The sequence below is a fragment of the Podarcis tiliguerta genome (genome assembly GCF_965153285.1).
Source record: "Podarcis tiliguerta genome assembly, chromosome: 12".
In the NCBI taxonomy this organism is placed as follows: Eukaryota; Metazoa; Chordata; class Lepidosauria; order Squamata; family Lacertidae; genus Podarcis; species Podarcis tiliguerta.
Window position 1 is genome coordinate 18,398,565 of NC_139545.1, and position 25,339 is coordinate 18,423,903.

The window sequence follows — 25,339 nt, forward strand, 5'->3', positions numbered from 1 at the left end:
AAAGCTCCCTGTTGTACTTGCTTGTGGACAATCCACTTTTAGTAACATGGAATAATGAGGTGTAGTAACTGTTAGAAAAGGCTTATAGCATTGGCGCTGAAATACTTGTTAAGCATGTTCTCAAGCAGCTGGTTTAAAAATATGTACCTCCTGCATGTAAATTGAAAAATGCCTTCTTTCTTTTAGCTGTCTGGGATTGTTTGCTGCCTTCAGTTGCTTGGTGTGCATCAGTGAATATATTAAATTAGCTACTGCACACATGTGTTCAAGCACAGTAACTGACTTGTAAGGTACACACTTGTGTTCACACCACTACCCCACATCTCCAGAGGCTGTCACTTCCACAGTGCTCCCGCTGTTGCCATCCTGCCTAGAGAAACCAAGGTTAATGCATTGATCAACCCAGGACTAGGTTATGGTTAACATCTGAAGGATTAGATTGATCTTGTGCTACATTAAGTGGTAAACAATGAACTTTGCTGGTTGTGGGCCTGCTTTTTAATTTTCTTCTATAACTCATTCATAACAACAACAACAAATGCATGTTCTTGGTTACCTTACATTTATTCAAGATACCATTCCATATATCATTTCCAGATGGTTCAGTTTTGAGCTATTTTGGCGTATCTCTCCTGTTGAGTTTTAGGTTCCCTTAACATTAATAGCTTTTAGTGCACTCTGAAGCCCCCTTCAGATGTTGAAAGTGAGCATGTTTAGGAGAGATTGGGGTCACACACGTTAGCTAACAGGGGCTCCTGCTGCTCTCCCATGTTCCCAACACCATGGGACACTGTTGCTTACCGGGAGGGTTCGGGGGAACTCTGTGATGCAGCAGGTGGCAGTGGAGATAATCTGATACTCCACCACTCATTGCACCATGCTGAGCTCTCAGCACCTTGCCCCTCCCCATCTTGGTAAGTGGCAGTGACTCATAGAGTTGGGAACCTGGGAGAGGAAGAGGGTCCACTCCTGCTGCTGCCAGCCAATGTGTGTGGTCCGCAGGGGCACAAAGTGCTCTAAACAAACAACAATTGTTGTTATTATGTTATTATTTTACCCTGCCCATCTGACTGGGTTGCCATCAACGCTAAGGAAACCCTCCCCATTGGCTGCTTCTGCCATTAGCCACAAAAGGCCTAGGGCTAGTGTATTGTGTTTGCCCCATAATTACCTTAAATAGTTTTGAATACCTTGCAATTAATTACGTAAAGGAAAAATAGTCTTGCCTCCCCCATGCATTTTTAGATTAGTTTGTCTTTAAAAGTACCAAAATTAATCTTGTCGTTTCCTGTAAATGGGTAACATCCCAGAGGGTGCCGTATTGGAAAACTTGTTAAGAAAATAGCCAGACAATTACAGTATGTTGTAATTGAGAAAATGCATTACCAGGTGGGATGATGACTTACTTCTCCATTTATTTTTTGTGCCCATGTTTCCCCCCCTATTTATGTTTAATCATCATTGCTGAGTTGCATTCATTCATTGTTGTGTCACCAGAGTTCAAATATAGTAGAGCACATCGTATTCAATTTGGGTACAGGTTCGTTGCAACAATCTTTATACAGGAGAAGACCCTTTATTTATCCTTTTTCTCCCGAATTTGTGTGCTATATTTGTTGACATGTGCCTTTCTTCCTTAGCATGCCAAATGAGTAACTTATTCCCCTTGTTTTTGGATAGTTTTACTACTTTTAAGCACCTCGAATTCTGGCCATGATACTGCTAAGTGACATTTCTAGTTTAAAACTGTATTACAGCCGATAATGGTTATAATTCTTTCATCGTTCTTGCTGCTGTTTATAAATCAATGTGCATACAGCTGAATTGTTGAATCTTATGTTCTGGGAATCACATGTTTCTTTCCTCCCCTCAGAGTGCAATAGAATCTTTATTTGGAGCATCATTAACTGGGATTGCCTATTCACTATTTGCTGGGCAACCTCTGACAATATTGGGGAGCACTGGACCTGTCCTAGTATTTGAGAAAATATTATTTAAATTCTGCAAGTAAGTGAACTTTTATTCACAAGATATAGTTGCATACCATTGCATTTTTTCTTGAAGGATTATTTTTTTATGTTTGAAGCTTGAAAGTGAAAGTAGGTACAAGGACACCTAGCAATGTTTACTTCTGAAATTAGATATCTGAATGGTAGCCAGAAACCATTATGCTATGTTCAGTGTTGCCGCATCAGAGGAATCTGAAGATGACACTAAAGGCAGATAGAATGACCTTTCTGCAATCCGATGCTAAAGCCTTCTCACTAATTACAATTTTGATTCTATAGACATGAAGTTATAAATGAACGGCATTTTTATCACCAAAACCTCAAGGTACAAGAATACACTTTAAAAGAGCACACAGAATTATAATAAAAACATGATAGTACAAATACAGCAAATAATACTGAAATAGTGAAAACAAGAGTCTTGCGCCACCTTAAAGACTAACACATTCATTATGGCATAAGCATTAACAGATGGAGACAGATCCAAACCCAGGATATTGTCAAACTTCTGTCTCCTGTTGCATTATATTTAGTTTTACTGAATCCATATTTCTTCTTTCAACAGGGACTATGGACTTTCTTATCTCTCTCTACGAACCAGCATTGGTCTGTGGACAGCATTTTTATGCATATTGTTAGTGGCAACTGATGCAAGCAGCCTTGTGTGTTACATCACTCGATTTACCGAGGAGGCTTTTGCTGCTCTTATATGCATAATATTCATATATGAAGCACTGGAAAAGCTTTTTCAATTGGGAGAAATGTATGAATTCAACAGGGACAATGACCTGAATAAATTGACATTGTATTCGTAAGTTTGGCTTTCTTAATAAAATACGCTGTGCTGTACTAGATTAAACTGGTAGTTCATCTGCCTATTTGACATGAGTTATTTCCTGATGTTCTATTGTATACAGCAGAACATGGAAACAATGTTGTTTTCCATGCCTATATTTTCCCTCACTTTCCATCGGTTCTGAGGATCAAAAAGCATTTTATTTCTTAGGATAAGAAATAAAATTTCTTGCCATTCTTTAACATCCAGACCGTTTCCCTTTTCATTCTCTTTGGCTGCCTTCTAATATTTTAATCTTTGAAAAGAAAATGATATTTTCTGGATCAATCTTAGGCCACCTTGTTAAACCAATTTGCTATTCTGTATTTCATACTTTTCAAGCATTCACATTATTTCATGATAAATTTTCATTTAATTGTCATTTCTTTTCCTGGTTTAATAATGGTAGGCTAGATATTGTAAATGTTTATAGCAGCAAGATGAAACACACTGATTGAAATACTGAAATTTTAAACTTGTCAGATGTGTGTGTGCAGAGCCTCCAGACCCCACCAATGAAACAGTAGCGCAGTGGATGACAGCCAACAAATCTGTGGATACTATACCATGGTCTAACCTCACAGTTAAAGTGAGTATCTTGAGAGGTGCTGTAGAACTAGTCTAAATAGTCTGAAATAACTTGGCACATATGAGTCTTAATCCTTCACTCTCTATTGTTGTACTGACTTGAGATCAGGGCTGCCAATTTAGATTCTGAACTGTCTGGCTTTTGAACAATTAATCAGTTAAACTCTTTCCCCACTTAAGCAGATGTCCAACAAATAATTAATCATTGATGGAACAGTAGGCAGGACATAAGGTGATAATTGGTGTATTGGTTCCAAGGGAATGATTCCCTCTGCTGCTTCTCAGTTTGTTTTCCTGTTTTGGGGCAAGGATAGTTTTGTATATTTCAGAAATATAGTATCTTCCAGCTTCAGAAATTGCCAGTGAAAAGTCTGGAGTGGTAGGTTTCCATGTGTCTGAAACCTGCTTTTGATCTTGCCATGCATAGAAGTTCCAGGCAGAGAAGGAAAATATTATTGAAATAAGTAATGGAAATAAATTTGGGGTCTCTCATCATGTATCATGATTTTTCACTACTTAAAACTAATTTTTAAAACTCTTAAAGAATCCATTGGCTCCCCTTGTATGTGTTTTTATAAGTATGAAGGAGGTTATAGAGGGCAAGATGGGAAAAGGAACATTATATCATTAGATGTTTAGTGAAAAGCAAGTTGCTTCATCTGTTATACCATCTTTGAGCTGAAAATTAATCATGGATGATATTTTGTTGAATCCAGTTAGCTAGCTTGCTCTTTGCAGCAGTCTCAACCTAGTTTCTTACATAATGCAAAAATATGTAGAGTATAGAAAATGAAAATGTTCCTGACAGTTCCCCATTTTTGAAACATAAAGGTGCTTTAAGCTGAGTTTTTTTTGTTCAAATACAGTCCAGTTTACTGCTTTGTAGACCTGATGAAGCCACTTGATATTTGGGTTGTATGTTGGATTCAGCTGAGCCTCGAGCCAAACTGGAGACATATTTGGAGGACCATGGGTCTTGGAGGAGTTGGATACAAACAGTCACAGATTGCTTTGAATCAGCTTGGATGGCCCAGGCTGTCAGAGGGCAGGGCATCAGGCAGCAAGGAGAGGCAGGCAGGGTGGAAAAACAGCAAGAAAAGGCCAAGATGTACGATACCTAATAACAGGTAGCTGCATCTTCCTGGAAGAAGGTAGGTTCAACACTATGGCTCCTGTAGGAAAGCCACTTGCAAAGTGGCACAGCACAGGATCAGATCCTCTTCTTACCAGTTGCCAGGGCTGGCACTGCCATTAGGCCAGGTGATGCCTAATTGTCTGTATTTCCTCAGAGTTTGGATCTGTTGATTCCTCTATACATTTAAAGAGGGCAGGTGCAAGTTTAATTGCAGATGCGAACAGTTCATCTAATTTGCATTTCTGCATGGCTTGATTTACAGCAATGTACAGATCTTCACGGCGTGTTTGTTGGATCAGCCTGCGGCCACCATGGTCCGTATTTCCCAGATGTTCTTTTTTGGTCCGTCATACTGTTCTTTACAACGTTTTTCCTTTCCTCTTTCCTCAAGCAGTTCAAGACCAAACGCTATTTCCCCACTAAGGTAATTGTGGTAGCATTTATTCATTTTGAGGGTTTTCTGGTGCATGCAAGTCCAAAGATGACATTCTGGGTTTAATCAACTATACAACTTAATGGCTCATTTGTGCATGCTAGATGAGAATCATATAATCATATAACTGTAGAGCTGGAAGGGACCACAAGGGCCATCTAGTCCAACCCCCTGCAATGCAGGAATATGCATCTGTCCCATACGGGGATTGAACCTGCAACCTTGGCATTATCAGCACCATGCTCTAACCAACTGAGCTATCCCCTAAACCATAGAATTGTAGTATTGCAAGAAACCCTGGTCCAACCCTCTGCAATGCAGAAATATGCAGCTGTCCCATACAGGGATCGAACCTGCAACCTTGGCATTATGGGCACCATGCTCCAACCAACTGAGCTATCTGGGATGTCGAGCTATCTGGGATGAGAACAACTGAGCTATCTGGGATGAGAAACTAACCCATTTGAGCATGTATCCCCCAATGTGTATAGAACTGAAAAGTTCAGGATCACCCATGTAAATGTGTTATATGGGACAAGCTTGTGGCAGCAACTATTGTAAGGACTGATGAGGATGCAGTGTTCTTTAATTCATTGTTCCAAAGTTTTGCTTTGGAGAGGAGTTAATCATACTTATCATTGGTCAAAGCTATTTCAACCCATAGTTAATTGTTCTAGTTGAGTAAAAAACCCTACAGTTTCAACACTATCACCAGCTCTTAGATTCTTAATAGCCAAGCTTTGCATTTGTAATATGCAATACAAGACGGCAGTACCATTTAAATTGGTAATTATTAAAAGATTGATCAGTGATACAAACATAAGAGGCAAAGCAATTTTTTGGCTTTGTGGCACAGTCACACATCCAATGCAGTTAAATTAGATACAAATAGGATTTTTTTGATTAATTGTGTTTTGGGTGAGCACTCAAATGCTAAAATAATCCTGATCAGAGAAAACCACAATCGTGGTGCTATTTTAAGCACATTACCTTAGAATAAATAGCAGCAAAGGCATCCAAAAAATGTAAAAGTCCCACCCTACTTAGTGTTAACTGTTCCTAAATATAGGCATGCATTAACAATAAAGTGGTTCAGTGTTTTATCTTCTGTGCTGATACAAGGAAGATTTCATGTTATTCCTTTTGCTGCACATGTATGTCCTTTTGAAATTGGAGAGGCTGAGTATGCTTTATTATATATTGCTCATTTCTGTAGAGATCAGATTGAAATTGTTAGATGAAAGGAGATTTTAAATGATCTAACTGGATATTTTGTTTCTGTAGATAATATATATCTGAGGGGTTGTTGTTTTTTTGCAACAACACAGAATTAATTGCAAGGAGACTAAGATTAGGAAAATGTTGATTTAAGGTTTTAAATTTTGGTCCTGGAACATCATAAATCTGATTGTTCATCCAGAAGAAATCTCTTCTTGAAGATAATGAGATTCCCATTTAACTTACTTTCAACTTTTAGAGTAAGTTTATATGCTGCTAGGTTTCAGTAAGTATACATCTCAATAATTTGTATTAAACTACTTCCGAATGATTAATTATTTGACAATCCCTGTCACTGTGGCAAATAGCATTAATTTGCATTTTTTTAAAAAAAACAGCAACCAGTATATTCTTTCTTTTTAGGTGCGGTCTACAATAAGTGATTTTGCTGTATTTTTGACAATAGTGATCATGGTTCTCATTGATTATCTTGTTGGAGTTCCTTCTCCTAAACTTCATGTGCCTGAAAAATTTGAAGTAAGTATAATAATTTCGCTAGGAAGATTTCACTAGGAATCAACTCTATTTATGGTAGTTTTTTAATGAGAGCTCAACCTATTATACTAGCACTGTTTAGAAGCTAGATTGAATGAAGCATATATTGTGACAGAACTGGAATTGACAGATTTGATTTAGGTTTTAGGCTCATGCACTTGAAATTTGTATTTTCTTCCACTGTGCTTAGATATGCACAATGATTAGTGCTATAGTAATCAGTTTTGTGTTTTTGTATTTTTATCTTTAGTTCTCATTTTGTTAATTTGGGGAACAGGTCTCATTGAATGCAGTAAGGCTCTCATCTTGAGTAAATGCTCATTAGCTCACACACTTTTTTGCTATTGCACAGGATTGAACTGTTACTAAACTTTGATAGTTTATTATCCTGAATACAAGGACATTAGGTGGCTTCTGAACTAGAAAGGTCCTGTCAATGCAGGATCATGCCGCAAATATAATTAAAACTCAAATGTTACACAGTACTATTTGTTTTAAAAATTATTCTAACTAATCTTTTAAATTTTTGGGAAACGTTAGCAAATAGTATGCATACCAACTTTGGAATTAACACACTTGTCTAATAAATAAGGAAGAAGTACTTAGTCCTTTTGTTACCTCTGTTTCCCCCCCCAAGCCCACACGAAGTGATCGAGGATGGCTCATAGATCCGCTGGGACCTAATCCTTGGTGGACCCTTGTAATAGCTGCAGTTCCTGCTTTACTCTGCACCATTCTTATTTTTATGGACCAGCAAATTACAGCAGTTATCATAAACAGGAAAGAACATAAACTCAAGGTGAAATTTTGATTATGTTTCCTCATTGTAAATACAAAAGTTAACCTAGTTTCTGAAATAGTAACTTCCTCTGTATACTTTGCAAAGGTTTATAAAATGCTGAAGATGGAGGCAAAAATCTTGTATTCAGATAGTGGGATAAAGCTATTCTTTAATCAGACCAAATTTTTTATATATAAATTGCACCATTTATCCTGGGTGAAATTCTTTTAAAGCCTTAAATGTGTGTCAAAACCTGTGCTAGTAGGTAGAAGAAACATTGATGTGATAGGAATATAATGTTAAGATGAATCATGACTTACTGGTATTGCAAGCACAACTTGGATCACAATTATATTTTGAGCAGAACCTACTTAGGTGTTTTCACTTTTTCTCCACGATAAGAACCACAAATTTAACATCATTGGCTCCTCCCACAATCAAAAATTAGATTTGATTCTGTTGAGTGCTTTGTTATCAGGGTTTTTACTACAATGTGAGAAACCTAAACTCAGAATACAGCTCAACTATGGATTTACTCATTTTCCCGCTCCCCCTGTGGTCACAATATATTTTTTATTAATTATTCCGAAGATCTTCAGTCACAGCAGTGTGTCCTGATTTTCATACCTTTTGGGTTATTTTTATACCATATTGACTTGAAAAAACATATGTTTTGTTACCATGCATTTTTCTTCTATAGACCACTGGATTCAGTGTATTTAGGTTTTATACTCTAAACATTTTCCATTATGAATATGTAGCAATCGGAATACTCCAGATGTCTGTGTCAAATTTTTAAAAAAGTATTGTTGCCAGAATATGTGCATATCTGCTATGAAACATGTTTCTGTTTGACTCCACAGAAAGGTGGTGGATATCATCTCGATCTGCTCATGGTTGGCATGATGTTAGGTATATGCTCAATTATGGGCTTGCCTTGGTTTGTGGCTGCAACTGTTCTTTCTATAAGTCATGTCAACAGTTTAAAAGTAGAATCCGAGTGTTCTGCTCCTGGGGAGCAGCCAAAGTTCCTGGGAATTCGTGAGCAGAGAGTGACAGGATTAATGATCTTTGTGTTGATGGGGCTGTCTGTATTTATGACATCTGTATTAAAGGTAAGAAAAAAAAGTTTATTCCGTAACATTATGTAGGCTGAACATGCTAGTAAAACAGTATTAAAAGTCCCAGTGGTATGGCTTCAATGATATGAACATGCCTCTCGCCATATCCAACCAATCTCAGTAGAAAATCATGTGTTAAACATGAAAAGTGTACCTATAGTATGTTTTTGTATCTTTGAGAATAGAAACCATAGAATGTCTCAACAACTGCAATTTTGTATTTCTTTGGGTTTCTTCAGATTGTTAGTTGGGAGTGACGAAGGAAGGAAGGAAGGTTTTAATGGCTCGTCCACTTGTTCTGATGCTTTGTCCTGAGAAAACTGCTGTTTGCGCTGAATCAGAACAGGCATTGATTGGTTTTTCTGTGGGTTGACATTTGTTCTGATACAGTGGTAAGCAGTGGGTTTTCCCAGAGAAACTGGCAGGACAAACAAAAAACCACTTGGACCTGTGCCTAGAAAACCTAGAAAGCGGAAGATCACTCGGACCCATGCTTTCCTGGTACAGGGCAAGCAAACGTGTGGACGAGCCCTAAGTTTTCTATTAAACACACATTCATAGTTAATTGTTGTTGAATCATGCGTTTTCCCTAACTGGATGCAGTGCTCGAGCCTGTGACTTTGATAAATAATAACTGTTAGCATAAAGATGGTAGAAAATGCATTCACTGATTTGTTAATGATCTTTTCCCCACAGTTTATTCCAATGCCCGTTTTATATGGTGTTTTTCTTTACATGGGAGCATCCTCACTAAAAGGCATCCAGGCAAGTTCTATTTTAATCAGTATCTGAGGGAAAAGGGTGAAAAATAGATACCATAGTTTGGCATTTCTCCCCAGCCCCCCAAAAGTCACCCCTAAGGGTTGTGGGGGATGCTCATAGCATGGTATCGGAACAAGGAGTTTTGCAGTAGGAGGCAAAAACTGGTGGAAACTGAGTGCGATGGCAACTCTGCGGGCAGACTGAGGATTGCAAGGAAAGAAGACACTATTTTTCTTATGCTTATTTGCCTGTTCCCACAAAGCATCAGAAGGTGGCTTTAGCAGGGTGCGAAAGGCATTGGCTTAATGCAGCTTAAAGCTGAGGAGGAAGCGTTCTTTGCATCTCTTTCTTTGACCTGGAGTCATGTTTGTACTCCACTCCTGAACCACTCTTGAGTACTGCTCACAACCACTTAGATTTTAACAATATTAGTGACAATTAATTAATTAGTTTAGAACAGGGGTGCCTTCTAGATGCTGTTCAGCTTCCATCATCCCACCAGCCTGCATGACCAGTAGTCAGGGATAATGTGATACGTAGTCCAGTAACGTATGGAAAGCCACAGGTTAGGCACTCCTTGTTTAGAAATTCTCATAGGATGGGTTCTGGCTGAATCATACTCAGAACAGATCCATTGACTAACTTTAGTCCATTGATTTTAATTGGTCTACTCAGAGTGTGGCTTGAATGCTACTCAGTTTGTTTTTGCAGCTTGGGTAACTCTGTTATCAGTCTAATCAAGTAATGCTTTAAGTATTTGACCAATAGTTGGACAGTCAAATTCGAAACCCTGCCTAATTTTGCAATCCCTTCAATTTTTATTTCTGATCGTTTTTCTTTCCTAATTTCCCCTTTAGGATGAAAAAAAGTTCAATAACTTTTTTCTCCTTTTCAATTTAGTTTTTTGATCGTATCAAATTGTTTGGAATGCCTGCCAAACATCAGCCTGATTTGATCTATCTGCGTTACGTGCCACTCTGGAAGGTTCATGTATTTACGGTAGTTCAACTCACCTGTCTCGTTCTCTTGTGGGCAATTAAAGCATCTGCCGCTGCTGTTGTTTTTCCTATGATGGTAAGTAAATAATTATAGTGTATTTGAGAATATACATTTGTGTCAACTCAATATATTAGACAAAGAATTTGCACCATACAATTTTGTCTCATATGACTCCGTCTATATTAGTTTTGTCCTTTCTATTAGTGTTCTGATCTTTGTGTGATAGCTGTTGTTTTTAAATTGTTGTTTTCAAGGTTTTAGCTCTAGTTTTCATTCGCAAACTTTTGGATTTGTGTTTCACCAAACGGGAGCTCAGTTGGCTTGATGACCTTATGCCAGAAAGTAAGAAGAAGAAGGAAGATGACAAAAAGAAAAAAGCAAAGGAAGTAAGTTTGATTGTAATTTATAACAAAAAAAGAACAACTGAAATCAGTGGGGGGTTTGGGGGGCGGGGGCAAGAGTAAAACATAGTTCCTATAGTTTTTAATGGATCTGTCACCTGTATGGTTTTAGAATTTGTATAAATATATGAAAAATGAGTTGCAATTTTACTCCTTTGGGTGTTGTTCTGAAGTGCCCCAAGACTTTGGCAGGCTTTTCAAGGATCTGTGAAGCTGCCCCTGGAAACAAGAGCTGAAAAGCTCCTGTGCCTCAGTGGAGCAGTGTCCATGTCGTTATGAATTATTATTATTTATTGTATGTCTTGCCTGCCCTTCACCAGTATGTCCCAGTGCAGGTTGCTGTATGTACATAAAAATACAATCAAAACTGAAACAGTGAAAAAGCAACCCAGTACATAACCCCAAAACATAATTGATACAACACAATGCAAAATACAAACTGTGGAAGATGATGTAAATAATACACAGTGCAAGTTACTGATTAAAGTGCTAACAAGATTTCATAAATGTTTCTTTTTGATATCAATAGCATAATTTGGTACTGATTTGTATCACACACCCCATTTGATGACCCAAATGGGTTGGGTATTACCCTCTTCATGTCATGGAGGCAGGAGAGCAAAGAACTCTGGGAGGCAAGTGCCAACCCCTCAGTTTTTTCTCTCCTTATCTCCTATACTTCCCCACTCAACACTGGAACTCCACCCTTTCACCTTGATTCTCACCCAAGGCCCAAACAAACTCACTATCCAATGGCAGAGCTTCCTTTTATGGGCAGGCCCTGAAGTATGATAGAGTTTCCTTTAGGTTGTGTCCCATCCAGCAATTAATCTTTGCAAACCCAATTTCAGGCTACAGCATACAGTGAGTTTCCTGGGCTGGAGTGGAGGGGCAAGTGATGGTAAATAGAACTACCTGCTCTCATAGCTCTGTCTCTGGGCTCTGCATGCCACTGCTCTTGAAGATGTGTTTCTCCACTGATTTAATTGAATTAAAATCTCATTTGTAAGTGCAAGAGCAGGAATATTCCCCCTTCCTAAATTCATCTGGACTAAATGGACTAAATTGAAAATTGTGACCCAGAACCTTCTTTAAATATGCAAGGGCATGCATGCATTGAATCAAGTGCTCACTCAAAATTACTATAAACAAGAGATGCACAATGGGGACTGGGGTCTTCTGTAAGAAGCAAGAAAACCTCCTGGATCAGGCGTGGTTCATCTACTTAAGCATCATGTTCTTGCAGTGGCCAACCAGGCATCTATGGGAACACTTTCCCCACATGAACATGCTCCTTAAACAACCTTAACCCACTCTTCCTCTAGATATCCCAAGTGATGGGAGAATGGTGGATTAGAGATCATATTTTAGGGTTTGATGGATGGATCCCTCAGACTCCCATGGATCACAGCAGATACCCAATTTTGTTGGTACCAGTGGGTTGACAGCAGCTGCTGGCACTGCACTCAAAGGCCCCATACCCTGATATTCCAAATGACTTATCAGATGGCGTGGGCAGTAGTTTCCAGAAAGAAAGGGACTCAAGCTTCATTACCTGTGTGAAACTCTTTAAATATCCCCTATTCTTTGTTCCAAATATGACTTATCTTGGAGGGGTCAGTAGGTGACTGGGCAGGATGCTATGTTGTACAATTATAATGTAGCACTATCCAAAATACAGTTATGGCCACCGCTCTGTATTTAAAGTACATTGAAAATCATACAAGGCCTTGTTTGCATGCCTCATTCTTTTAGAGTAAAATAATTAAATATGTATTGGATAATGTGTAACTTTCAGGAAGCTGAACGAATGTTTCAGGCAGTGGACAGTGAAACTATACACCTTCCATATGACAGAGGCGATGTGTTAGAGATTCCCGTGAAAGCTCTAAAATACAGGTGTGATATATACCTACTATTTTTATTGTTTGCTTTTTACATAGCTTTATGTGGAAATTAATGTATTTGAACTATTGTGAATCAGTACTGACCTATAAATCTGGGATTCAACTGTCTGGGAAAGAGGAACAAAAAACCAGACTTCCTTATGTCTACAATATGGTTTTATATATCTATTTTAAATTACATTTTATTCATGTGACCCTTTTGAACAGATCAGATGACTCACTTTCAACCAGCTGTTCTCAGGGTGAAGAAGCTGTTTTGGTCAGTTCTGTCTAGTGTGCTCCTGTGCATGGCTAATGATGTGAGAAGCATTGAAGATACTAAATATAATTTGAGCCATAAATTTTCCAGCTGCTTAAAGCCTGGACAGTCTTTTTTTAAAAAAACGAAAACAAAAAAGCTCTATATAGTAATTTCCTTTTAACGCAAAGCAAACAAACAAAAAACCAAACCTTGTGTACATTAAAAAAAGTTGTCTGGGGACACTTGATAATATAGTGGTACCTCCGGTTATGAACTTAAATCGTTCCGCAGGTCCGTTCTTAAGCCAAAACCGCTCATAACATGAGTTGTGCTTTCACTAATGGCGCCTCCTGCTGCCGTGCTCCCGGCATGCAACTTCCGATTGCATCTCAGGGCAAAGTTCGCAACCGGAAGCATCTACTTCTGTAACCCGAAGTGTTCGCAAGGAGGACTGTATGTAATGGACTTGAAGGACATAGCACTTAACCCTTTAATTTATCTACTACTAAAATCAATCCCAATTGAGTATCCTTTTTTTTCAAGTTAAAACAAAGAGATGTTGTTTATTAATGTTGTTTGCTACTCACTTTTCTTACAAGGTAACTCAAGCTGATTCATATTAAAACCAATTAGAAACAACAATAAAACCTAAAAACACAACAATTTGAATAAGACTAAAAACACAAAGAAGGCAGGACTATAAGTCTCATCCCTCTAAGAAGCTAATATATACCATTCAAATTAAAGGGCCAGAAGCCCAGGGGGAAAAAGAAGCGTCTTTGCCTTTTCCAGCCAACTGATTTCCAGAACATTTTCCATCCTTCCTCTGTAATCTGTTTGAAAGGAACATGTATACTTTTAAAATAATTTATCTTGGCAAAATATTTGGCTCCAGTTGGAATACCAGAGCTCCTAAAGCTACAGCCATCAACCACTTTACCCAGTAACATAACTTCTTCCATATAGAGCTAGTTGGGATTAAGTGACTTAAGAATAGCATCCCAACAAGCTTTTCAATATCAGCAAGCATCCCTAGCCATATTCTCAAGTTTGCTTTATAAAAAGATACTTTTACTTATTTTCTTATGGTGGCCCCTAGTTTGTATGGATTTGGCCATTATACATTTTTTGGAACACATGAAAATAACCAAAATACTTATTTATAAAGAGAGAATACGTGATAGAGAAAATAAGTACCTGAAAGAAGTATTTTGGTTATTCTCATGTGTTCCAAATAAAAATGTTGCTAGTACAGAAGTAGTTCAGATCAGCTTTCAAAATGGACTCAGTTAGAATTGGATTCTTTCATACAAATATTTCTGATGCCATATGATGATTAAAATCACTCAATAAGCCAATCCTGTTTTTCCTGTAATGGAATACCTTTTTTAGCCCAGGAATTCTTACACCACATGTATTGATACAGAATGTAATATTTAACACAACACGTCACTAGTGGCTGGGTAAATACATAACATAAGGCTCAAATGATGTAAAGAGCATGAGACATAATTAATGCTTTTGCAAGGCACTGAGTACTAATCAAGTTGTGTTTGTTGTCTAGCGTTGATCCTTCTGTTGTAAACATATCAGATGAAATGGCCAAAACTGCACAGTGGAAGGCTCTTTCCATGAACACAGAGAATGCCAAAGTAACAAGATCTAACTTGAGGTAGCTTAAAACTACTCACCTTTCTAATTATGCTTTGATTTTGTTGAGCTGTGGAAGTAATTTTGACTGGTATTTATATTTATACCCCGAATGCCCAAATAAGAGTTTATATCACACATCTGAACTGTGAAACAATGGAAACGTTTATGAGACCTAGGAAAGAAAAAGACTAGTTTCTAAACTTGGAAGTCCAGAATCCCAAGAACAGTGAAACTAGTGTCATGAGTTGGAGCTGCCTATAGAATTTTCTTAAATTACAGCCTACCATTCTGCATAACAAATGTGCTTTGGAAGTGAGGGTATCTTTTTTAAAAGCCCAGTTTGCTTACATATTATGAGGGTCATCGTCAAAGAAAAATATATATAATGGATTAGCATAAGGCTCTTGATTAAACTGGAGTTGGTTTTTTGGATAATGGACAGAAAATTATATCCAGTACTTCCCCTCTAGTGGTAGAAGGCATCTATCAGCAAAATGGGTGAGAGAGGCAGTTTTTGACAATTATTCTCCCTCCACCCACAGCCCCCAATCAAAAGTTGATTCCCTTCCAGAAGTCCTACTGGAAGGGAAGTGTTGGATATCACCCAAAGCACATTTTCTGTGTATTGTAGTGATTTAGACATGGGGTGGCTCTTTTAAAAATATTTAATCTGTAGCATAACGGACCAAAGAATGCCACGCATAGCTGTTTCATATCGTTTCTACTCATTGTGGAACTTTAATTTGGAATAAAGAGTAGAAAAGACACAAAGCATGATACTCTTACCCCCATTCGGCTACAGATGCACACACATACAGGTGTATATACACAAACACAAATTTCACAAAACCTTGCTTGTTACTAGGAATTTCAAATATTCTTAGTCCTGTAGCTGTACACTTGAGATCATGAATGTTGAGGCTGGTTGCAAGACCTCATTATTTATTTAATTTTTATACTACCTTCACCCAAAGTTCCTTGGGCAGTTTACAGCATAAAAATACAAGATAAAAACACAAAATATTTAAACAAAACAGCAAAACCTTTCCCACATTACGGCTGGTTTCAGATGTAACATGAAACCATGGTTTGTGCTAACCATAGTTAAGAACCCACTTCATATTCTGAGCTTCTTGACATATGCCAGGCTGACTATAGATCTGAGATGCTTGTCTGCTCAGAATTCAGCTTCATGTTTCCATGGTGAAGCAGCCTCTTGCACTGGGACAATGGCCCTGTGATTTGTCAATGTCCCATGAATTCACATATAATAGGAACTTAAAATTATTAGGTGGGTTCTGGTTCAGGCTGCATCTGAATCCAGACTAAATGCATGTTGCCTAGTCTGTCACTGACCTGTCAGTCCTACATGTCTGCCCAAAAATAAGCACCATCGTATTAAGTGGATTTAGAATTGCAGCCTTAAAAGTTGAATAATTAGTGGTGGTTTATTGCAATTATATTGAATACACGTGCATCTATAGGAAGAATAGCTGAAAATGGCTTAAATGTTTAGCGAAAAACAGCATTCAAACCATAAACCCTAAGAGAATAATCTTGAATCCATGTTAAACTTTTCTGATGGGCTTCATGTGCTTGAAATGTGTTAACTTGAGTGTGTATATGTGCATGTTCATAATAAAAAATAATATGTGATACATGAAATACAGGTGCTATTTGATAAAATTTGAGTGTGTTATATATTCTTTGGCTCGTCTAACCTTGTGAATTGTTCTTAACAGCGCTGAAAAAGAAGAGTGTGTGAAAATAGACATGGAAAATACTCCTGAAACAAAGTATGTAGATGCTGAAACCTCATTATAGAAGTGAACAAGGGTATATATTATTTTATAGGATATACTGTAAAAGGGTGACTTCACATCTTCTTTCAAGTACTGAAATTCAAGAGATATGGATACTGTATGCACAGCAACAAGACTTTCAGACAAGATAGAAGTGATGTCCGCTCTGGAAATATTTATTTTTAGTGGAATGTTTTTCATTTTTTTAAATAGGAAAATTAAAAATTCTTTTTAGTTATCAGTACATGCATTGCATGTCAAATCATCTTTAATTGTGAAGTATTGGTTGCATTGTTTATAACTTTCTAGTATGTAGTAGTTTTTATAATTTATTGCAGTACACGTCATGTTTTCAGGCAATTACTGTTTGGGTGTTTGCAAAATGTTATAAATGTCAGTCTCCCTAGGGGAAAAAAAATCCCAATGTGCCCTTTCATAAATGACTTTATTTTCAGGCCATTCTTACTTCATGTTGCTGTTTTATGGGGATCTAAATGGATATCTGTGAGAATGATTTATTAGTCCTAAATTAATATAACACTAAACACGGCGTTGTTGCCTTTCCCTGGTTCCTGTAAGTCATGGACACCACAGTACCTCTTCATACTACATATTTTGTATACAGATTCTTTTGCCTCCATTGAAATTAATGAGGCATTGAAATTATTATGTGGATTTGAATACACATGTAGGCTCCAAATTAAGGTTCCGGACTTAAAATGTAAGCTTAACAGACTTTGATTAGCCAATGAGTTTGTTTCCTTTTCCTGCATGTGCATAATATTAATTGATCTCTGAAAATACATTCAGAGTGGTGAGAGCAGGGGATCCCAATGCAAACATTTTCATGATTCAGGAGAGGGTTTGCACAGGAATCTTGCTTTTAAACAAAGGGCTTTCAAACAGCCCCACACAGACCCAGAGCAGATGGAGGGAGTGTGCCTCACAGAGGATGGGAGACAGAGCAGAAGGCTAGCAATCATGGAGCCAATCCTGACTCAATCAATAGAACTCAGTATCTAAATGCTATTACTTGGAAGGCTTGGATCCAGAGATTTCTTGTGTGAGTGGAAAAAAAACACTTCCATTTCCTCATCCAGCTGCTGCCCCCATACCCCATTTTACATTCTAGAGGGTCCTACTGGCCCTTAGGAGATGCTTTGGGGAACCACAGGGCCTACAGCAGGGGGAAGGAGCCAGGAGGGCCCTGTTGCATGAACAGAGTTCTGCTTGAGCGTTTCAAGATCCATGCAATATGTTTGGAACTACAGCTTGTTTATAAGATATTAGGCCATGCATAGAAGTAAGTTGCACTGATGTCAATGGTGCTTAATTTTTAAGGCAGTGAATCTGGGTCCAAAGCTGTGCATGCAGAGCTTCTGCAATGGGTAAGGCCTTCTCTTATGTGGAGGATGTGCATATGAAATTATACCCTATATCAAGGAAAGATCTTCTGTATACTGGATCTTCACGGTACCTATCTGAAAATCCCACACATATGAAGAAGGCCCCTAAACTGGAGCCACTGTGTTTAGCATCAAGGTGTGAGGATTGCGTAATACATTAATCTCTATGCATTTGAAGGAATGGAGCAACTTTATGTGAAGTTAACATTAAAAGGCAAATTAAACATGTAAGGTCTTCCATTTTAAAAGCATATTGCTTTATTATCTCCTCTTACTGAAAGTCAGTTGTATAAATTGCTAGCCACACCGGAACAGGGATTTGGGGGGGGGGGGAATCTGACCCCACCTGTCATGGTTGGACTCCAATTCCCATCATCCGCAGCAAATATGGCCAGTAGTCAGGGATGATGGAAGTTGTAGTTCAAATCATCTGGAGGTCCACAGGCTCCCCATCCCTGCACCAGAATATTAATGCTCATTTCTTTCTGTGGCAGAATTAAGCATTTGTGTATATCTGTCCTGATGAAATGCACAGGACTTAAGGCTTGAACTGCAGCTGGATAGTATCTGTTTGCCAGCATGGACTTCCATCATCTTGCCCAATGGTGAAACTCACAGTAACCAATTCTGCTTCTAAAAGTGAAATGGCAGCAACTGGTGAAGCCATTCATTGGTAGGAATCACCACCGTGGAGCAATCAAATAGGTCTTTAAAGATCACTATTGGAAGTGGTAGTTGGTGTAAACGTAAACTGTGTAGTTACTGGCTGGTTAGGAGCTTCAAGTCCATAAGGACCTCTCATGCTAGCAGAGATTCTCAGTGGAGCCCGTCATCACTGCTACCTCCCAGCAGTTTCCCGTTAAGAATGTGTTTTCTTTTCCCTCCTTGATTGCCTGGCAGCATGCAATTCCTGTTAGCATTCTGCCTCGCCACTTGTTCCTGAAGAATGCTGTTTGTATGAACTGGTTCCGCAAACCTTGCAAAGAAGTCTAGTTGTTGACATTGCTCACAATTGTAACAGAAGCCACATAACTTAAGGCTGCGCTTATTTTCCGTCAATAATGAATATTTGCACCTCTCTTTGTGCTTCCTGTTAAAGAAGAATTTGTGCACGTCTCCCACAGAACTTTTCACTGGGAATATGGCAAGAAGTGCATGTTGGATCTTGAAAGTAACTTGGTGCACCCAGTGGAACATTTTACTTTTCTGAAGAGGAAGTTCATGTACCCTGCCGTCAACTGCTTTTGAAATAGTGGGGTGTTTCAAAAGCCGTTTTTAGGGCAGAACCAGAGGAGTGAATAGGTCGCACAGCATAAAAGCAGATTGTGGGGCTCACCAAAAGTAACTGTGCTCAGTGACCTGAAACAATTGAGAGCAAGTAATGGGAACAGAAACCTATGGAATTGACACTTAAGATTTACTTGAACAGTGGCATTTCCTTTTATTATTATTTTTTAAATGCTGCTAAATGTATTCACAGTTTGAAGAAAAAGTTAACCTTATTAAATCAACATGTAGGGATATGGGTCATCATTAAACAGAAGAGCTGATGCCTCAGCAACATCAAATTAGCTTTTCAGTACTGCTTATCTTTGATATTGGTAAGAGTATAGCTATAACATTCATTCCTGGATGTTCACGTAGCTTGTGCCTTAGTCTTCTTCAGAAAATATGCACTTTTTCTTTATTTGAAAATCATGACCACCTGTCACTTACCCCATCTCTTTCACAAAAGGTGTGTTCAACTTCTTCAACAATCACGTTTGAAAACAATGTGTTCTATTTCGTACAGTAAAAAACCCACCAATCATGCCTGTAGCTTTCAGAGTTATTCACACTCGTCTTCCATTACTGAAAAATTCTGTATTCAGAGCTGTGGGTAGTAATTTGCAAAGATCCAAACAGATTGTCTTGAATTTTAACCCTTTGTTTTCTAAGCCTATAATTCCATAATGCTGAACAGTTCATATCAACTTTTCAGTGCCAAAGGGTTAATAATTTTGGTAACTTAAGCAAAGATCTGAAAACTACTTAGAATCACAATATTTATTTTATTTTAATTATGTAAAAATATTAAACAGTGCCAGGCATAACCATGACTTGCAATGTAGTTTGCATTGATTGTTTCGATGTTAATGTTACCTTACACATTTGATAGCATATTAAGTGCTGATGACATGCTGAGAATTCCAGTGGTAAAATCTAGGTGATTTACTGCTTATTATACTGTATAAACGTTATTTCCTTCTCCATAATTAAAAAAAGGATAGTATTAAAGTAAGACAGTGAAGGACAGAGCTTTTACTGTACGTAGATAATAAATGTTGCCTTAAAAGGTGTAAATGAGTAAACTTTACTGTGCACTGATTCACCTTAGGGTGGAGCCTAATTTAAAGCCAGTATCTTTCCATTAAACCAGTAGACTAAATAGCTGAGCACTTTTTTTTAGATACCTTGGTACTGGCATCTTCCGTAAAGAATCTTAGTGTCACAATAGAATCTAAACAACCCGGTGATTTTGGTTTGTGTATGAACTTGTAAAACTCTGTTCTAGATATGCACAAACAACTCAATATCCTTAGTTTGCAATGTTCCATGCTGCAAACTGTGTTTAAGGCAGGTTATTCCAGATTATCAAGATAATCAACAAAAACGTGCAAGATAGTGTACAAAGCATGTCAGTTATTTAGCATCCAACAGAACGTTTCTCCCCCCCCCCCCTTCAAACGCATTTATCTCTATGTACAGTAGTCTTGTAAAATGTGCCCATTGTAAAAGTAAGTTCCAAATGTAAAAATGTCACGGATAGATGAAATGCAAAACCAAAATGCACTGGTATGCATTGTTTAAAGGGGTTATGTATTATACATATGTTTTATACATTGTGTTTGAAGTTACCAGTTCAGAGTTTGTAGATCATTAGCACAACATTTTGAATGTATTTTGCTTTTGCTTTTCTTTAGTTTGGTCAGTAATTTAATGTTTTTTAGAATGATTGATTATAGGTGCCATCCATTACCTAATACAGTACAAATGTTGTGAAGAACCATTTATTTTAGTGAATGTACAGGCAGATAGTTGTGTGTCAATATATACTCGTATTCTGAATACAAAATATTGTCTTGTGATTTTACTACTTGCAGTTTTTTTATTTTAAAACTTTTTAGTAAAATTGTCAATTATAGGAAAATGGTTGCAATTGGTGTGAAAATAAAGTTTTTCATATTTAGTACATATTGTCACTATATGGCAGTCTTGGAGTAACTTATTTAATGCCAGGTTTTTATAATGCAATTTATTAGTCAGGAGACGAATTCCTTTGTAACATTTCCCATTTGTTATTGATGCTTTGTTTTGTAAGTGTGTCTTCCAGTGTTCAGAGCTGAACAAAAACATTTACTTTGATTTGCAGTGTGATTCCACACTTTATTCCAGTTTTTATGACAGTTTTCTAATTGCATATAACATTTCCTTTTATAATAAAATCCAAAGCAAGTTAACACTGTTCCAAATATAGAAACAATATTTTATTAATTTATATAATGCCTACAAAAAATTCTCCAACATGTACTGTGAAAAATCCAGCCTTTATAATTTGTTTAATGAATGTTGCGAAAACTATTTTTTGTAATGTTTCAAAAAGTTGACAAACAGCAATAAAATGCCACTGAATTTAACGTTTTCGGTTAATCTTTAATCACATGTTGTTTGTTATGCAGGGTTAATGTTACTGATATAATACATGAAAGCTCTCTGGTGCTCTTAACTTTTATCTAGCTAGTCTAGTTTAGAGTGAAGTTCTTGCCATGTGTTTAAGAACTGCACAACCAGCAAGTAAGAGCTGTGAGTCTACAAAACGATGCTACAAATCGTACCACTGTATAATGCTGCAATATGTATCTTTTGGATTGAAGTTGTGTTATATTATTAGACGGTCAAAATCCTATCACTGTGGTGGGCAGGGGTTGTAGTGAATTGAAGACCAATATAGTTCAAGGATCCCTAGAGTATTTCTCATAGGAATGAATGGCAGCCATTGTAAGCTTGAGGTGGGTTAATCTGCCCCAGCGTTGACAGTTTTGTGGGCGATGGGGCAAGTTCTGCACTTCCAATGCAATAACCTTTTTAGTTTTATCCTGTTTACTGTCATAAAACTCAGAGGAAGCCACTGAGAACTTGAGTTTTGTTTCTTAGTGACACTAGAAAGTAGATTTACCTTCACTGGTAACAGAAAAAGACATTTACTGGAATGGTATTTATTGCACATGGTATGCTGAAATGTACACTCCTACATTACACACCTGATTTTTCCTCCCATGTTAGCAAAAGCAAGAAAAGTGAAAAGGGGAAAAATACATATTTTCTGTTTTCCTGTCCTGTGTTTATTGGATCGAGGAAAGTGGGAAGAAACGGCTTCCTTCCCACATCTGCCCTGCAAATACTCAGATTTTAAAGAACTGTATGGGACAAGGTGATGCTGTTCTTCCCTTCTATCTTGCCCTGAATTCCAGTCAATCCTTTGCCTTATTTGTAACTGGCACCCAAATAATTTTGTTGGCATACAAAAGTATGTCAGCACTTGAAGGTGAAGCCTTAGCAGTATGCACAGATTCTTCCCATTAAGAGGAGACAAGGTTAGCACAGTAATTGGGCTGTACAGAATGTTAAAAGGGAAACAGGAAAATATGGTCTAGAGATTCACAATATAACTCTGGATAAATACTAGATATTGCAGCTTTACCCATATCGTATGTTTTTGCTCTTTCTGTGGTAAGATTTGGTTCTGTTCAGTCTTGCCAATTCTGTTCTAGGCTGTAGGTCTATTGAAATTGAGCAAGAGAAACAGAGCCAGCCCAATACAATTGGCACCTGAGATGAATCACAAAATAGTGCACCAAGGAATAAGAGGTGAGCGAAGATCTACATCAGGAACAAGGATGAGAGATCAGCAGCAGCACCTATTTGCCAAGAGGCCACTGTAGAGGTGGCACTCTCCTCCAAGGAACACATTGCAGCAGCAGGCAATGCCTGAGGCAGTTATATCACCTTGCCTCATAGGTGGACTGGCCCCGAAGAGAAGTCTTATGGCTCTGTTGCTTTGGAGCAGTCCTGCGCTTCTATAGAAACATGTTGTTTAGTCGTTCAGTCGTGTCCGACTCTTCGTGACCCCATGGACCAGAGCACGCCAGGCACTCCTTACTGCACCCGCAGTTTGGTCAGGTTCATGTTTGTAGCTTCGAGAACACTGTCTAACCATCTCATCCTCTGTCGTCCCCTTCTCCTTGTGCCCTCCATCTTTCCCAACATCAGGGTCTTTTCCAGGGAGTCTTCTCTTCTCATGAGATGGCCAAAGTATTGGAGCCTCAGCTTCACGATGTGTCCTTCCAGTGAGCACTCAGGGCTGATTTCCTTAAGAATGGATGCGTTTGATCTTCTTTTCTTGCAGTCCATGGGACTCTCAAGAGTCTCCTCCAGCACCATAATTCATTTACTTGGAGCCCTTCTTGTGCCCAAAAGGCTCCCCAGGTGCCTTCAACTTCAAAAAAAAAAAAAAAAAAAAAAAAAAAGGGAAAAAAAGGGCAGTCCTATTTAAAATGTACGACACAAAAGGAGAAAATGCCCCCAACTGCAACAAAGCAACATCATGGGATCTGTTGCGGAGTGGATGGTATGAAGTGCCGCAGAATCCTAGAATTTGGTAGAGTTGGAAGGGATCCTGGGGGGGGGGTCATCTAGTCTAACCCTTGCAATGCAGGAATCTCATCTGAGAGATTCTGCATAGTTGCACAATTTGCTTAGACAGAATAGCTAACTGGAAATCATACCATATTTAAAGCATAATCTTTGGAAGCTGGTCATTCAGAAGGTGAGATTTCCTACACATACCGGTATTCCAAAGCATCATCTTTACAGATCCTCAATATGTTTGAGAGCTAATCACAGGCCCCTTAACTTCGTTGTTTCAACGATTTGGAGCAAATAAAATTTCAGTATATATGTACGGAGTGTCGTCGCTGCTGTGTTCTATAAATTCATTTTCCCCTCTCTTCCAAATCAGTACATCTGATTTGCTACATAGGTTAGCCCTATTTTTTTTATTGCGGTCATTAATTATAATTAAAAAAATATTATCTTAAGACCTTTTGGAGAGGACTGAATGTGAAGCAGCAGTCTGTACATGCTCAATAAAAATACGTAATGGAATTACACCCTCCGACTCTGGATTGGGCCGTTTTCCAAACAAACTCGCAAGCGACGTGGCGCAAGCCTACAATTTCCGCTCCATCTTTTGGGTGAATACGGTAATCTTTCCCCTTCTGCCCGCTTCCGGGTATTTGCAGAAGGAGGGCCGCCGTTAGCCAATCAGAAAAAGGCTCCTGCAAGGCCTCTCGGTGACGTCGCCGCGCCAAGCCGCGCCTACTGAGAATTTAGCGCGAGAGTCGTTTCTTTCCACTACGGCGAGCGGGGCTGGGAGCCCCGAGCGGCTTCTCCGGTTCCTATGGCAACAGCAGCGGCGGCGTTATCCGTCTCCCCTGGAGCGCCGCCGCCTTCGCAGCGGTTCGCCATTGGTCGAAGGAATCGATCGTTTAGAAGGAGGCGCGCTTTCATTGGCTGGTACGTTTGTCAGTTGGCTCGCTCAGCGGGGCGGGGGGGGTTTGGTCTTTTTTAGTTCGGATAAAAAAATAGTAGTAATAATAAGAAGAATCCTAAAAAATAATAAACGGAGAGGTGCGGTGGATCTGCATACTGGGGAGGGGCAGAGAGATCGGGAATCCAGGGCGCCGCCCCTCCTTGTGCGAAGTGAGTAGAGCGAGGGAGGGGATGCTTGGGAGGAACGAAGGAAACAGCGTTTTGTGGAGTTTCCCATCCCATAATTTATGGTTGGATGGGAATTCCCAGCGGACCCCGGGGAGCAGGCCGGGGAGAGCCACTAGGATCTTTTTTCGGTGTCAGATTTAGCTTTGGAACATATGCAGTGCGTAGTTTGTTCTCTGTCAGATTTAGCTTTGAAACACTATTACTATTATTATTATTATTATTATTATTATTATTTTATTTTATTTTATTATTATTTGTGCCTTTTATAGAAAAAAGGTGTTGGTACACACCATGAAGTTGTTACAGTAAGCGTCACACTTCTAACATATTTTTTTTTTGAGGCTGTGTATGTGCCAGTACTGTGTACTTTTGAGTACCCCCAGAAAAAGTACTTCTTTTTAAATTTGCACACCATAGTATCTTATATATGTCAGTACATTTATCAAGGCTTTTGAGGAACAAGGAAGTGTCAGCACTTCCTTAATTTTTTTTAAAAAATAGAACTTTTTATCATTTTGGAATGTACAAACAAATATGGAAACCAGTCATCAATAATAGATGGTTGCTAACAGGCCATTCATCTTTTTAGTTCCTGCTCCCCATCCCACAGCCATCGAAATGGGAATCCAAAGAAATTAGACTTTGTGCATATTTTGAGCATGATCTCTGAAAGC

The 25,339-nt window shown here is 38.4% G+C and overlaps 2 protein-coding genes and 1 long non-coding RNA gene across 22 annotated transcripts in view; 2 read left to right on the forward strand and 1 right to left on the reverse strand.

Moving 5' to 3' along the window:
* SLC4A7 (solute carrier family 4 member 7) overlaps nt 1-21,523 on the forward strand; it is a 66,198-nt gene extending 44,675 nt beyond the window's left edge. For 11 of the 14 annotated variants that reach the window (XM_083405653.1, XM_083405659.1, XM_083405661.1 and 8 more), the window contains 13 exons: nt 1,874-2,007; nt 2,575-2,820; nt 3,328-3,433; nt 4,830-4,991; nt 6,642-6,755; nt 7,411-7,572; nt 8,418-8,669; nt 9,372-9,440; nt 10,338-10,511; nt 10,691-10,822; nt 12,636-12,736; nt 14,550-14,657; nt 16,381-21,523. In XM_083405653.1, the coding sequence (XP_083261779.1) occupies nt 1,874-2,007; nt 2,575-2,820; nt 3,328-3,433; nt 4,830-4,991; nt 6,642-6,755; nt 7,411-7,572; nt 8,418-8,669; nt 9,372-9,440; nt 10,338-10,511; nt 10,691-10,822; nt 12,636-12,736; nt 14,550-14,657; nt 16,381-16,462 (1,842 nt within the window). In that variant the 3' untranslated portion in view covers nt 16,463-21,523. Of the gene's footprint in view, nt 1-1,873; nt 2,008-2,574; nt 2,821-3,327; nt 3,434-4,829; nt 4,992-6,641; nt 6,756-7,410; nt 7,573-8,417; nt 8,670-9,371; nt 9,441-10,337; nt 10,512-10,690; nt 10,823-12,635; nt 12,737-12,951; nt 13,004-14,549; nt 14,658-16,380 lie in introns of all 14 variants that reach the window. The other 3 variants (XM_083405664.1, XM_083405665.1, XM_083405658.1) reach the window with 1 other exon arrangement.
* LOC310660707 lies at nt 13,718-24,051 on the reverse strand. The gene is made up of 3 exons (XR_014503615.1): nt 23,987-24,051; nt 14,677-14,781; nt 13,718-13,818 (listed from the first exon to the last, which is right to left on the reverse strand). It is a non-coding gene; the product is annotated as an uncharacterized lncRNA (long non-coding RNA).
* A 49-nt stretch (nt 24,052-24,100) lies between these two features.
* The window catches only part of NEK10 (NIMA related kinase 10), a 111,626-nt gene continuing 110,387 nt past the window's right edge, over nt 24,101-25,339 (forward strand). For 2 of the 7 annotated variants that reach the window (XM_083404661.1, XM_083404664.1), the window contains exon 1: nt 24,101-24,461. The gene's annotated coding sequence lies outside the window, so the exon portion shown is untranslated. Of the gene's footprint in view, nt 24,648-24,752; nt 24,823-25,339 lie in introns of those variants that run through there. The other 5 variants (XM_083404663.1, XM_083404666.1, XM_083404665.1 and 2 more) reach the window with 3 other exon arrangements.